The 14,486-nt window shown below is 36.2% G+C and overlaps 1 protein-coding gene across 4 annotated transcripts; it reads left to right on the forward strand.

Annotated features, from left to right (window-relative positions):
- Positions 1-234: 234 nt before the first annotated feature.
- On the forward strand, positions 235-14,486 carry in (protein inturned). Of its 4 annotated transcripts, XM_069501716.1 has the most exons (14): positions 235-394; positions 462-622; positions 706-878; positions 1,510-1,613; positions 1,699-2,619; positions 3,242-3,483; positions 3,883-3,973; positions 4,651-4,834; positions 8,587-8,833; positions 9,391-9,487; positions 9,940-10,022; positions 10,768-10,950; positions 12,145-12,297; positions 14,082-14,486. In XM_069501716.1, exons 2-14 carry the CDS (start codon positions 522-524, stop codon positions 14,185-14,187), a joined length of 2,685 nt encoding a protein of 894 aa, XP_069357817.1. In that variant the 5' UTR covers positions 235-394; positions 462-521; the 3' UTR covers positions 14,188-14,486. The 4 variants fall into 4 exon arrangements, with proteins under 4 accessions (XP_069357817.1, XP_034829100.1, XP_069357818.1 ...); XM_034973209.2 differs by having other exon boundaries at positions 235-622; XM_069501717.1 differs by lacking the exons at positions 235-394; positions 462-622; positions 706-878 and adding an exon at positions 1,229-1,304.

Raw genomic sequence — 14,486 nt, forward strand, 5'->3', positions numbered from 1 at the left:
TATATAACTGGTTTTACGGCTCTGGATCCTAGTAACTAGTATATTATATGGATATACTAGCTCTTTTGAGATTGCACAATACGCATAAAACACACACAATATAGAACACATCCACACAACACACATAAAGAAACATTCGAAGTTATATCTCGTGTGTGCTTTGTGTTTTTTTGTAAAGCTCGTAGAAAAATATATTTCTGTATGCTTAAAAATGGCTAGAATCCAGAACCATAAAGCTAAGCAGTGAAAAAGTATTATTAAAAAACTTTATCTTTTATCTGTGCTTAAACGTCAAAAAGTTTATTTACAAGTTTACAAGCATTTCCATATTTCGTAGATTCCCTGTATATTATAATACTCCACTAATACTCTTTGTCGTAGAGTAAAGAAAAAAGGTAAATAACTTGGTAAACTTTTTCTCGGTTTTGTTGTTTTGTTTATATTTTGTTGAATTTGCTTACAGGTGATTTTTGTTGAATTTTTATACAAGAACCAAAAATATCGTATTTAATTGTTCACTAATGAATGCTTATAAGAATAAAGTCAGCTATGAAAGCCCATGCGACTCCGATAACGACTGGACAAATTCATCAGACGACTCAAAATACTCTGATACGGAAAGGTACCGCTAACTTTCATAAAAAGTTGTCATGTTTAAAATTATATAAAAACATTATAAAACTACTTTTGTGGCTCTCATTACAGTTCAGTCCCGGAATGGGACTCAGATATAGGAGAAGATGGGGAATTGGTTTATATCAAAACTAAAGTATGCAGTGAAATTACAGATGATTCTAAAGCCCCACTGCTAGAAAGTTGTGAAACTTTTAAATTAAGAAGTGATTTTAAAAGATCTTCTACGAGGCGTTCCACTAAAGGTATCTCTTCACTTGAATATGCAACATTTCAACTGGCGTTTTTTTTTTTGAAAATCATTTTATTAGCCTGGTATTATAGATTTCGTTATCAAGTTGCTATCTAATTTAATAATTAATTACAGTAGCCGGCAAGAAATATTGTATATCCACCTTTAGAATGAAATTTCGGCTTTGTAGAGTTTTGTCAACAACAGAGACAACGCTTTATGAATATCTTTTTCTAAAGGTCGATGTACAATATTTTTGCAGGGTACTGTAAAGCACTTGTTATTTATTATGAACTAGCTGACGCCCGCGACTTCGTCTGCGTGGATTTAGGTTTTTCGAAATCTCTTCTCTCTTTGATTTTCCAGGATAAAAAGTAGCCTATGTCTTCTTCTTCATTCTGGGCTGGTTTCCGCACTTAAACGTTTCCGTCTGTTGTGCGTAAGTAGCCTATGTGGAAATAATCTATCTCCATTCCGAATTTAGTCAAATCCATTAGTTTTTGCGTAAAAGAGTAACAAAGAGACATACTTACATACTCACAAACTTTGGCCTTTATAGTATTAGTGAGATAAAAGGAAATGAGAATAGAGTAGAATATTACTTTAAATTTTTTTTTATAGATGTTTTTATTAATATTTTTAAGGTAGAATATTCAAGGTTTTAAAGACTCGAAAGTTAAAGCTAAAGGATAATGGGAATGATAAGAAAAAATACTTTGAAGACAACAATAAGTTTATTATGATACAGGTAATTTTAGTATTATAACATATAAATTGTTAAAACTATTAAGCCAGGTTCATTTAGACCAATAAAGTTATTTTTAATATTGCAGGTTAGCAAAAACATGATTTTCAACAGTGAAAAAAATTGTCAGATTGAAAAACTGTTTGGTATTAGCTTAGAAACTCATGCAGATGGCAAAACTTTAGTAGTTGCTGATTTTCTGCCGGAAGCTAAAGCTATATACACCCCAAGGGTCAAATCTGGGTTTTATTTACAAAAAATCAATGGCATCGAAGTGACTTCTTACAATATTAATAATGTTTTACAAAGAGTCATCGAAGACATAGAAAATCCTAAATTAACCTTTCAAGTCGTATCAGAAGGGTTTAACATTGATTTAGAGAAGTTATTGACCTCCAAAAATTCTCCAGAAAATTCTCTGACTCAGTTACTAAAAGATTCAATGTGCTCTGCTCTTTACATGTGTGGCAACGAAGCAGAGCATCCAAGCAATGATGACAAAGGTGTACTGTACTGTTTTCCAAGACCTTTCAATCAAAATTTTCTGTACAACACCAGAGGTGCTTATTTAACCCTAAACCATTTAGCTCCGAAATCTTTAGGTACAAGCGAGCCACTTGTATCAGCAGTTTTACACAAAAATCGACTAATAAACATAACATATGCGTCGCATTGCAACGATTTGCTATTAATTGCTATACCAAATGATAAAATTGACGTTTTTGCTGCAAAAAGGATTATAAATGATATTGTAAAAGTTTTGGAGTTACTATACGGATCCCTAAAAACATGTTTTACTAAACCAAATAATGTCGACAAACTAGACAGTTTGTTTGCAAGGATATTTGTATCTTTGTTATTTGGGAGTAAGAATAAAGACAAGATAGACAGTGTAAATGTGGGGTTGGAAGAGACGTTGGCAGCTAGGACTGTATCTTTGCCGTTGGATGTTAAGATTCAAGTGGATGATGCTATTACGGAATTGGAAGCGGCTGATTATAGAGAGTGGGTAAGTTAATATGGGTATCATAATATGAGGTGCAGTGTGTGAGGTGAAGCAAAGGCATGAATGCTTATGCAATAAGAATATAGTTTTGAACTGATGTGACTACTTACATATGCCTAAAAATAAATAAAAATCTGTTTTAGGATGTACAGGTAAAGCCCTTTCATATGATACCCCACTTGGTATAGCAATCATTACTTTGAAAGTCGAAAATAGCAATATCTCTTCATGACCACCATTTAATTTTTTTTGTGTGATGTAACCACAAATTCACAGTTTTTAGATTTTTTCCCGAATATCTGCTATAAGACCTACCTACCTGCCAAATTTCATGTTTCTAGTTCAACGGGAAGTACCCTGTAGGTTTCTTGACAGACAGACAGACAGACAGACTAGACCTAGAATCATGAAATTTAGCAGGTAGGTAGGTCTTAAGCAGACATTCGGGGAAAAATCTGAAAACCGCGAATTTGTGGTTACATCACACAAAAAAAATTAAATTGTGGTCATGAACTAATAATTAGTATTTTCAACCTCGCTTGTGGCACAGATACCTATTAAAGTTTGCATTTCAACTGTAATATTCATTTTACTGCACTTGTATCATAAATAACCATTATTACAGACAGATGACGTAGAGAATTTCCAACGGCTCTACACAGTGATCGGCGCTTGTCTATACTACTCTGGGCATCTATTGAGCTCTCACTTACAAGACGAAGATCTGAAAGAGATAAACGCTTATTTGAAACTGAACGGCATACTGAGACTTAGTACTGAGAAAGATGTTGAGAGACTTGTTATATGGAAGGAAGTGTTTATAAATGAACACAGGAAACAGAATAAGACTGATTCAAGTGAATACAGGTAGGTTTTTTTAGACTAGCGCTTGGCTGCAATCAGGCCTGCTGGCAAGTTATGATGCAGCCTAAGATGGATCGTGCTTACCTAGAAGATACAGTCTGAGACAGAAAATATTGTACATCGACCTTTAGCAAGAGATAGCGGTTTGTAGAGCGTTGCCTCTGTCGTTGAGACCGACAAAACGTCACATACGAGTGACAAAGCCGAAATCTCATTCTGAAGGTCCTAGTAGCACCGTAAAAGCAAGTATTTAATTGCACGTAACTCGCACTCACTCCTCTCGCAATTACGCACCTCTAGCGTGTCCGGGATCGAACCCCAGATTCCCCCGATAGAATGCTGACATCTTAACCACTAGGCAATCACTGCTTTATTAGTCTAGTTGCCACTAATTTTTTTTAGGATTCCCGATGGGCGCTGGTTTCTCCTGATTGTCGGAAAGGGACACTTTGTTCTGGCAACATTAATGGAAGCGGGTGGATGTACGGAAGACGTAAGTAGAAATAAATAAAGATTTGGAAATTAACTTATAATACGTAATACAATATTTATAAATAACTAGCTTATGCTCGCGACTTCGTCCACGTGGGCTATATAAATTTCGAATTTAGGGGTTGAATTTTCAAAAATCCTTTCTTAGCGGATGCCTACGTCATAATAGCTATCTGCATGCCAAATTTCAGGCCGATCCGTCCAGTAGTTTGAGCTGTGCGTTGATAGATCAGTCAGTCAGTCAGTCACCTTTTCCTTTTATATATTTAGATTAAGATTATTGTATTTTGAATGTTTTTGAAACCATGTTTGTTTGGTGACTCAAAATGGTTAACACCCACTGAGAATTTTGTCTCTGTCATTTGTATGGAATAACGTAACAGAGAGCGTAATATGTAGCCGGGAAAAAATTTGAACATCGACCTTTAGAACGAGTTTCGACTTCGTAGAGCGTTGTCTCTGTCACTCATAGCGACGTTTTGTCGGTCTTAACGATAGAGACAACGCTCTACGAAACCGCTATCTCTTTCTAAATCTACGAGACCGCTATCTCTTTCTAAAGCGCTATTTCTTTCCACGCATAGAGTATAGTTTCGAACCCATCCGGGGTCCTTTTTCCTTTTGCTCGTGACAAGGAGACATAATATTCTTCTTTCATTATCTTCACGGTTACACTAGGCAGTAGGTGTCACCCCGCCGTCGCCGTTCTACGTGGAAGAGTGTGAGAGTTGCCTGGAACTGTTGTTCGACGTTGGACTGAACAAGTACTTGCCCTCCTGGTTCTCTTCCAACACGCAGCCTCAAGTGGAAACCTCGCCTCAATGCCTTACAAAGCATGGAAGGAAAATTAGAGATAATACTTGTAAGTGTATTTTATTTACTTATTTATTTTAAAATTCGGATAAACTTATTGAAATAATTAATCGTAAAAGTCAGCGTGATGACAAAATTTTCTATAACTATCGTGAGTGCTATCCATCAGTACCCTTATTATAAATGCGAAAGTGTGTTTGTTTGTTGGTTTGTTGGTTAGCCCTTAATCATGTCGCAACGGTGCAAAGGATTGGCGTGATTTTTTGCATGGGTATAGATAAAGACCTGGAGACTGACAGAGGCTACTTTTTATCCCGGAAAATCCAAGAGTTCTCACGGGATTTTTAAAAACCTAATTCCACGCGGACGAAGTCGCGGGCATCAGCTAGTCTATATATAATAAACTAGCTTATGCTCGCGACTTCGTTCGCGTGGACTACACAAATTTCAAACCCTTATTTCACCCCCTTAGGGTTCGAATTTTCAAAAATCCTTTCTTAGCGGATGCCTACGTCATAATAGCTATCTGCATGCCAAATTTCAACCCGATCCATCCAGTAGTTTGAGCTGTGCGTTGATAGATCAGTCAGTCAGTCAGTCAGTCAGTCAGTCAGTCAGTCAGTCAGTCAGTCACCTTTTCCTTTTATATATATAGATTATGCCCGCGACTTCGTCCGCGTGGAGTAAACAAAATTTAAACTCCTATTTTACACCCTTAGGGTTGATCTTTAACAATGAGATTTTAACATGATATGAGCTTAATAAAAAATGCAACCCCTATAAGGGTGAAAAAGGGATTTGAAGTTTGTATGAAAGTCTGTCAGTTTTGAAGTAAGAAAAATTTTGCCCATAAGTAGAAAATTAAGGGGTTTGAAATTTGTATGAAAGTCTGTCAGTTTTAAAATTTAAATCAAGATATTGAGTATGTAAATATAAGTAGGTATATATTATAGAAAACAGATGACGTAGGCATCCGCTTACAAATAATTTTGGAAAACTAAACCCCTCAGGGGTTAAAACAGTGTCAATTTTCAAACCCCTATTTTAACCCCTGAGGGGTTTAGTTTTCCAAAATCCTTTCTAAGCGGATGCCTACGTCATCTGTTTTCTATAATATATACTTACATTTATATACTCGATATCTTGATTCAAATTTTAAAACTGACAGACTTTCATACAAATTTCAAACCCCTTAATTTTCTACTTAGGGGCTTAATTTTTCAAAAACGATGAATTTTTCAAAAACCATGATACACGTTTTCTATGTTTATAATAATTTGTGTAAATACAAAATTTCACGATTCTTACTTCAAAACTAACTGACTTTCATACAAACTTCAAACCCTTATTTCACCCCCTTAGGGGTTGAATTTTCAAAAATCCTTTCTTAGCGGATGCCTACGTCATATTAGCTATCTGCATGCCAAATTTCAGCCCGATCCGTCCAGTAGTTTGAGCTGTGCGTTGATAGATCAGTCAGTCAGTCAGTCAGTCAGTCACCTTTTCCTTTTATATATATATAAGATTACATTTATATACTCGATATCTTGATTCAAATTTTAAAACTGACAGACTTTCATACAAATTTTAAACCCCTTAATTTTCTACTTAGGGGCTAAATTTTTCAAAAACCATGATACACGTTTTCTATGTTTATAACAATTTGTGTTAATACAAAATTTCACGATTCTTACTTCAAAACTAACTGACTTGCATGCAAACTTCAAACCCCTATTTCACCCCCTTAGGGGTTGAATTTTCAAAAATCCTTTCTTAGCGGATGCCTACGTCATAATAGCTATCTGCATGCCAAATTTCAGCCCGATCCGTCCAGTAGTTTGAGCTGTGCGTTGATAGATCAGTCAGTCAGTCAGTCAGTCAGTCAGTCAGTCAGTCACCTTTTCCTTTTATATATATAGATTACATTTTTATACTCGATATCTTGATTCAAATTTTAAAACTGACAGACTTTCATACAAATTTCAAACCCCTTAATTTTCTACTAAGGGGCTAAATTTTTCAAAAACCATGATACACGTTTTCTATGTTTATAACAATTTGTGTAAATACAAAATTTCACGATTCTTACTTCAAAACTAACTGACTTGCATACAAACTTCAAACCCCTATTTCACCCCTTTAGGGGTTCAATTTTCAAAAATCCTTTCTTAGCGGATGTGTACGTCATAATAGCTATCTGCATGCCAAATTTCAGCCCGATCCGTCCAGTAGTTTGAGCTGTGCGTTGATAGATCAGTCAGTCAGGCAGTCAGTCAGTCACCTTTTCCTTTTATATATATAGATTACATTCATATACTCGATATCTTGATTCAAATTTTAAAACTGACAGACTTTCATACAAATTTCAAACCCCTTAATTTTCTACTTAGGGACTAAATTTTTCAAAAACCATGATACACGTTTTCTGTGTTTATAACAATTTGTGTAAATACAAAATTTCACGATTCTTACTTCAAAACTAACTGACTTTCATACAAACTTCAAACCCCTATTTCACCCCCTTAGGGGTTGAATTTTCAAAAATCCTTTCTTAGCGTATGCCTACGTCATAATAGCTATCTGCATGTCAAATTTCAGCCCGATCCGTCCAGTAGTTTGAGCTGTGCGTTGATAGATCAGTCAGTCAGTCAGTCAGTCACCTTTTCTTTTTATATATATAGATTACATTTATACACTCGATATCTTGATTCAAATTTTAAAACTGACAGACTTTCATACAAATTTCAAACCCCTAAATTTTCTACTTAGGGGCTAAATTTTTCAAAAACCATGATACACGTTTTCTATGTTTATAACAATTTGTGTAAATACAAAATTTCACGATTCTTACTTCAAAACTAACTGACTTTCATACAAACTTCAAACCCCTATTTCACCCCCTTAGGGGTTGAATTTTCAAAAATCCTTTCTTAGCGGATGCCTACGTCATGTTAGCTATATGCATGCCAAATTTCAGCCCGATCCGTCCAGTAGTTTGAGCTGTGCGTTGATAGATCAGTCAGTCAGTCAGTCAATCAGTCAGTCAGTCAGTCAGTCAGTCAGTCAGTCAGTCACCTTTTCCTTTTATATATATAAGAAGAAGATAGAAAAATAGAAAAATTTCACGATTCTTACTTCAAAACTAACTGACTTTCATACAAACTTCAAACCCCTATTTCACCCCCTTAGGGGTTGAATTTTCAAAAATCCTTGCTTAGCGGATGTCTACGTCATAATAGCTATCTGCATGCCAAATTTCAGCCCGATTCGTCCAGTAGTTTGAGCTGTGCGTTAATAGATCAGTCAGTCAGTCAGTCAGTCAGTCAGTCAGTCAGTCAGTCAGTCAGTCAGTCAGTCAGTCAGTCAGTCAGTCACCTTTTCCTTTTATATATATAGATAAAATTGAAGTGTCTGTCTGTAATTTCGAAATAACTAAGAGCCTCAACAGTTCAATGGGTAAAGGAGTGGACTGAAAACCGATTGCACTATTATTGTCGTACCTACTCCTAGTACAAGTTTGACGCTTAGTTGGAGAGGAAAAGGGAATATTAGTCATTTAACATGGCTTAAAAAAAACTACCTCATATTAAGCCACCGATAGTGTGTACACCAAGGAGAAGTCTCTGTATTAAACTCATTGGACCGAGTTTAATGAATGAGGTGGTAATCGATTTGTTATTATAATCCGGGTGACATAGGCTACATTTTATATGGATAAAATTGATCCGACAGATGTTACATCCAAAAAAGTGGAGGTCCCCAATTTTTTATTATTATTATATCTGATCCTTTCTATTACAGCTACTAAACCAGGGTATAAAAGTCCCACATTAAAACTCTCAAAATCTCAATCGGACATAAAAAGACGTCACAACTCCTCCGATCAAATCAACATGGGTTCCACTAGTGAGACTTCTATCACCAACTATCACAGCACAAGCCAACACAATCTGTACGCACAGTGGTACAATGGACCGCAGAAACAGTATAGACACTCCAGTTTAGATGTCAGTTACTCGGAAGATTCTGGAAGTGTGAAGAGTAATAGGTAAGAATATCCTCCTACGTTTTTATAGTAGGAAAAAGGCCTTTTAATTCCTATTTGGGAGTAAATTAGTCAGTAAGAGTTTGACGTGAGCTACTCACAAATTAGTCATTATTTTGACTAATTCTTTAAACTGGACACTTTCAAGTAAAGATTTTTATATAAACCTGTGAAGATGATATTGCTAGGGGCGCAATTTGAATGCCATAAGTCTACTTTGTCGCATTAGTTTACAAATTGTGAAAAACCAAATTAAATTTGAATTTCGCGGGCAGACCCGTGTCTTGGGTCGGTGACGGTGAAAAAAAAACTTCCTCAGGAAACCTGCATGCCTGAGAGTTCTCCACAATGTTCTCAAAGGTGTGTGTAGTCTGCCAGTCCACCAATTGGTAGACTACCTACCCTACCCTTCTCATTCTGAGAGGAGACCCGTGCTCAGTAGTGAGCCTGCGAAGGGTTGATGATGATTGATGATGCCGTCTTGGCTCCGTTTTAAGCTCTGTGCGAAACTCAAGTCTAAATGAATTTTGAAACCTGATTTTTGAACGTTATCTTTCCAGTGAAATAAGTGAAGATAGGATAACAGGTAGACGAGCGGATAGGGAGCAAAAAAATAGACGAGAATCATCAGGGTCCGACTCTGATTGGGATAAACAGGTTTGTTTGTCATCTCTACATAGTATAACAAAGTCGCTTCCCGCCGTCTGTCCCTCTGCACTGTACGCTTAGATCTTTTAAATTACGCTACGGATTTTGATGCAGTTTTCAACATAGTCGCTTCCCGCCGTCTGTCCCTCTGTACGCTTAGATCTTTTAAATTACGCTACGGATTTTGATGCAGTTTTCATCTAGAGATAGAGTGATTCAAGGGAAAAGTTTTATATGTAAAGTTTATTGTTGTTTTGTTATAATTTGTTTGTAAAATTAAAAGTAAATATGACGATAATTTTCAAGATGTTACTAAACTTACTTACTACTAAAAGGATAAACTGACAGACTGACATATCGATGTACAGCTTAAGCTTAAACTATTGGATCTAAAAACTTGAGATATGGCTATGTTATCCATACCGTAGACTCGTATTAATATATTCATGTATTTTTTCTAGGAAGGCAGCAGATCAAGTAATATCGATATATCGGATATTCGAAAATCGCTTTTGGATGAACTTGATCACGTCACTGTACACAGGTATTACCATTTTATGTAAAAAAAAAAACATATCAAAAATTGCGTAACCGGCAATTATTTATGTAAAACTAGATGTTGACGCTCACTGCGACTATCAAGTTGAAAATCAAGTTGATTTAAAAACAGGTCGACAATCGCATATCCAGCGTACTTACTTGTATTAGTAGAGGTCTGTGGTTAGTTTATAATCTGTCTCACTTTAATAAAGTAAAAGCCGGGTCAGCAGCACTGTACAGCGCGGCACAAAGCGTCAAAATATTATTTCAATCGTTTCGTATCGTGCATGTCGCACTAGAGCGGCGCTGCAACACGTGTTGCTGCGCGTCGCGGCAAAGAGAATATTTTGACGCGACGCGACACGCCTCACAGCGCTGCCGTAATGCGGTCCGGCCTTAAAGTCAAAACATGTACTAGTGCTTTTTAGGGTCCCGTACCTTAAAAAGGAAAAAGGAACCCTTTTAAGATCACTTTGTTGTCTGTCCGTCTGTCCGTCGTGTATGTCAAGAAAATCTATAGGGTACTTCCTTAGAATCTAAAATTTGGCAGGTAGGTAGGTAAAGGTTATAGCACACGTAAAGGAAAAAAAATATGTTTATAAAAATGTTAATTTACTAAATCACATATAGATGGCACTGTTGTCATTAACTAGCAGTGTTGCACATAAAAATGTTCAAATATCTTGTAAGATGGTACGGAACCCTTCGTTTGCGAACTCGACTCGTACTTGACCGGATTAATTTTTCAGAATAACAGCCGGGGAAGAAAATGTCCTGTTCCATTTCATACATCTAGAATCTGAAAAGGGAGTTCTAATAGCGCCAGTACGGAACATAGAAATTCAAGCCAACAACGCTCTCTACTCGCACATAGTGAGGACCTTCAGAACTGCCTGTAAAAAGATCCACGAGTTGCTACAACATAGTATAAAGTAGGTATACTATATGGGCTAGTTGTTTATGCAATTTATGTAGCCGTGGACGATCTCTGTATAAGTCCCGCAAATTACTAATGCTCGTGGCCGCTATTTTAGTGACATCAGCACTAGAGTGAAGTTTCGAGCTGATGGTATATTATTATTTCGGCTAACTTCAAAAATACGTCATTTCGATGTTTGAATTTGCGGGACTTACATTATTATCGGTATGAAGTCCACAACAGTATTAAAAATGTTTGTCTGCATGTCCATTCGTCCATCCGTCTGTTAGGTACCTTTTCAGGGCACATCTGCTTAACCAATTTTGACGAAATCTGATGCACAGATAAATTACATACAGCCTGTACGGATCATAGGCTGCTTTTTACCCTGGAAAGGTCCAAAGAGTTCAAAGATTTTTAAAAATAATTTAAATTCATGTGAATGAAGTCGCGGGCATCATAATGGCATGGGTCAACAAGTTGCTAATAATAATATATTGTGTATGTGTGTATGTATGTAACAAAATGCAAGATTTTAAGTTATCTGCTTGAATTGGGTATTTTCCTACTTTTGAATTTGATAAATATTATTACTTTATTATAAACTAGGATAAAAATAATGACATACGCTGAAAAATACATTAAAATCCAGCAAAGATTTACAAAGTTACAGGCATTTTAATTTTAGAGTGGGGAGGGTCTTCTATCCCTTTCTCGCAAAACGAAAATTTTTATGAAACCGCACGAAGCTACTATTGCATTAGTAAGGTGTGACGTCAAACTGCTATATCGCTATCTCTGTCTAATCAGAAATATTCAAATGCTTATAACTTTTTTGTTATTTGATCGATTTAATTAGTTTTTTCAGTTTACGACATTTTTTTATCCTAGTCCATACTAATATTATAAATGCGAAAGTGTGTCTGTCTGTCTGTACGTCCGTCTGTCTGCTAGCCTTTCACGGCCCATGCGTTCAACCGATTTTGACGAAATTTGGTAGAGTGATAGCTTTCATCCCTGGGAAGGACATGGCTACTTTTTATCCCGGAAAATCAAAGAGTTCCCACGGGATTTTCAAAACCATAAATCCACGCGGACGAAGTCGCGGGCATCAGCTAGTTTATAATAAAATAATAAAAAAATTGGAGTCAAATACCCAATTTTCCATCATATTGTAAATCTTATGTTGTGATATATTCTCTTGTAGGTTCAAAAAAAATCATGCTCCATCGAATCCACTAAATAAAATATTGGTAGCAGTGAAGGAATATGGAATTCTATTTGAAGTTCCATCTGTAGTACTCAACCAGTGTGGGATTAGTAAGAAGAACTCTGAACCTTTCCATTTTTGGGTTGTTGGGTAAGGTTTTGAGTTTTGACTAAATATTCAACATTACAACAAAATATAATTGACCTTGACCTTGACTTTAATTTTTACAGATAATAATGTACATCGTCCTTTAGAAGAAGATAGCGGATTTGTAGAGCATTTTCTCTGTCTTTGAGACCGACAAAACGCCATATAAGTATGAGTGACAGAGACAACGCTCTACTAAGCCGAAATGTCTTTCTGAAAGCCGATGTACATTACTTATACCGCGTACTATAATAATTATTTTTAAAATAAAAAAGCCGTGCCGCCAAGTGATTTACCGTTCCGGTACGATGCCGTGTAGAAACCACTGCCATATCTCTTCCCGCCCGCCCGCTATATAAGTTCCAGCCAGCTTCCACCTTAGACTGCATTATCACTTATCACCAGGTGAGATCGCAGTCAAGGACTAACTTGTAATGGAATAAAAAAAGGTTGAGAACCGCTTTCCCGTTCTTACCGTTCTTTTTTGAAGTCTATTTATAGATAACATTAAAGTGTCATTAACTCTAATGTTACCTCCCGGCTCCCACCTTAACTATAATTTTTAACAATTATTTTAAAATAATTGTTGAAAACCATAAACCAAATCTCTCAATCTATTTTTTTATTCCATTTCAAGTTAGTCCTTGACTACAATCTCACCTGGTGATAAGTGATAATGCTATCTAAGGCTAACTTCAAAGAGATGTGGCAGTGGTTTCTACACGGCATCGTACCGGAACGCTAAATCGCTTGGCGACACGGCTTTCCCGGTAGGGTGGTAACTAGCCAACGAAAGGGGTAGCCTCCCACCAGACTAGACCTGAGACAATTTAGAGATTCCCAAATTGCCGGAATCAAACTCGGGACCTCCCACTTATAAGACTACAGCGCTCACCACTGTGCTAGTAAAATCTCTTTAATGTATTACTGAAATAGTTAGGTATTTATTAATTAATTATTAATTATATATATATATATATAGCTGTTCGTGCTGATTCACTGATTGACTGTCTGACTCACTCATTGATCACCTCTCCTGAACATTTTTGTATGAAATTTTTTTTTTTACTGATATATTCGTATAGAAGACAAAAATTCATTCGGAACAAAAATAAGGAGAGAGCTGATGATTGAGGATTTCGGAGACAAGTGAAGAGCACGCTTAAGGTATTGAAGATAGGTGGGGGGTGCTTGAGCAAATGTCATTCGAAACGTCATCCAATTGCCAATGAGCTGAAAAAAATTTCAAAATGGCGAAAAAAAGATGGCCGCCATACAAACTTCGTCGGTGTCTATCTCGGAGAGTATAAAAGATGGAAGAGTAGTTTCTTCGCAAAAGATGATCAAGATCCGAAGGTCTACTCGACGAATAGAAAAAAAATTCAAGATGGCGGAATTTATTTTTCCATAGAAAATGTATGGCAAATAAAGTCCACATTTTGAAAAACTAACGCTGCATGTTCGCGGACCACTTCAGTGGTCCACGAACTCACCCACACACCCTACTAGTATTATTTAATATTATACTACTACATGTCTCTGTATTGCGTGTAAGTACTATCCAACACACCTAGTTTCTCCTTTCACCGAAGGTTGCCTGGTAGAGATTGCTGTGAGCAATAAGGCCGCCTTTGCATACAATTATTTTGTAGTTTTAGTTTCTTTGTTGTTTGTCACGTTATGTAATATTTTTTGTATGCAATAAAGTATTTCTATCTATCTATCTCTTTTCATCCGATGCGTATTGATTTTCTATTTGCGATACTTATTAATTTCTTTTGTTGCAGACGTGTATTTAGCGAGCCGGAGCCTCGAGAACTGTATCTATGCTACCACGAATCTGTTCCGCAAGATATAACGGAAATCGCTTATTTACTCTCATATTTGGAATAAGACATTTTTTGGTTAATTTTTAATAATTTTCTTGACTTTTTCCTTGTTTGTCTGCCCTATAGGATAGTTTATGAGGCTTATTTCACGTAAAAATTAAAAAAAAACCGGATTTTAATTCCATCCAGCCATATGAACAAGACTGCAATTTGTATTAATAAAAAACATAATTGTAATACCTAATTTGTAACAAATATTTTTTTAATGAGCGTATTTTGAGTTTGTGATACGTACAGTATTAAAACATTGCATTTATCTATAAAAGAATATGTACTTCATACTTATTTCGCCCATTGTTAGTA

Source organism: Maniola hyperantus, chromosome 11 (genome assembly GCF_902806685.2).
Source record: "Maniola hyperantus chromosome 11, iAphHyp1.2, whole genome shotgun sequence".
Classification (NCBI taxonomy): Eukaryota; Metazoa; Arthropoda; class Insecta; order Lepidoptera; family Nymphalidae; genus Maniola; species Maniola hyperantus.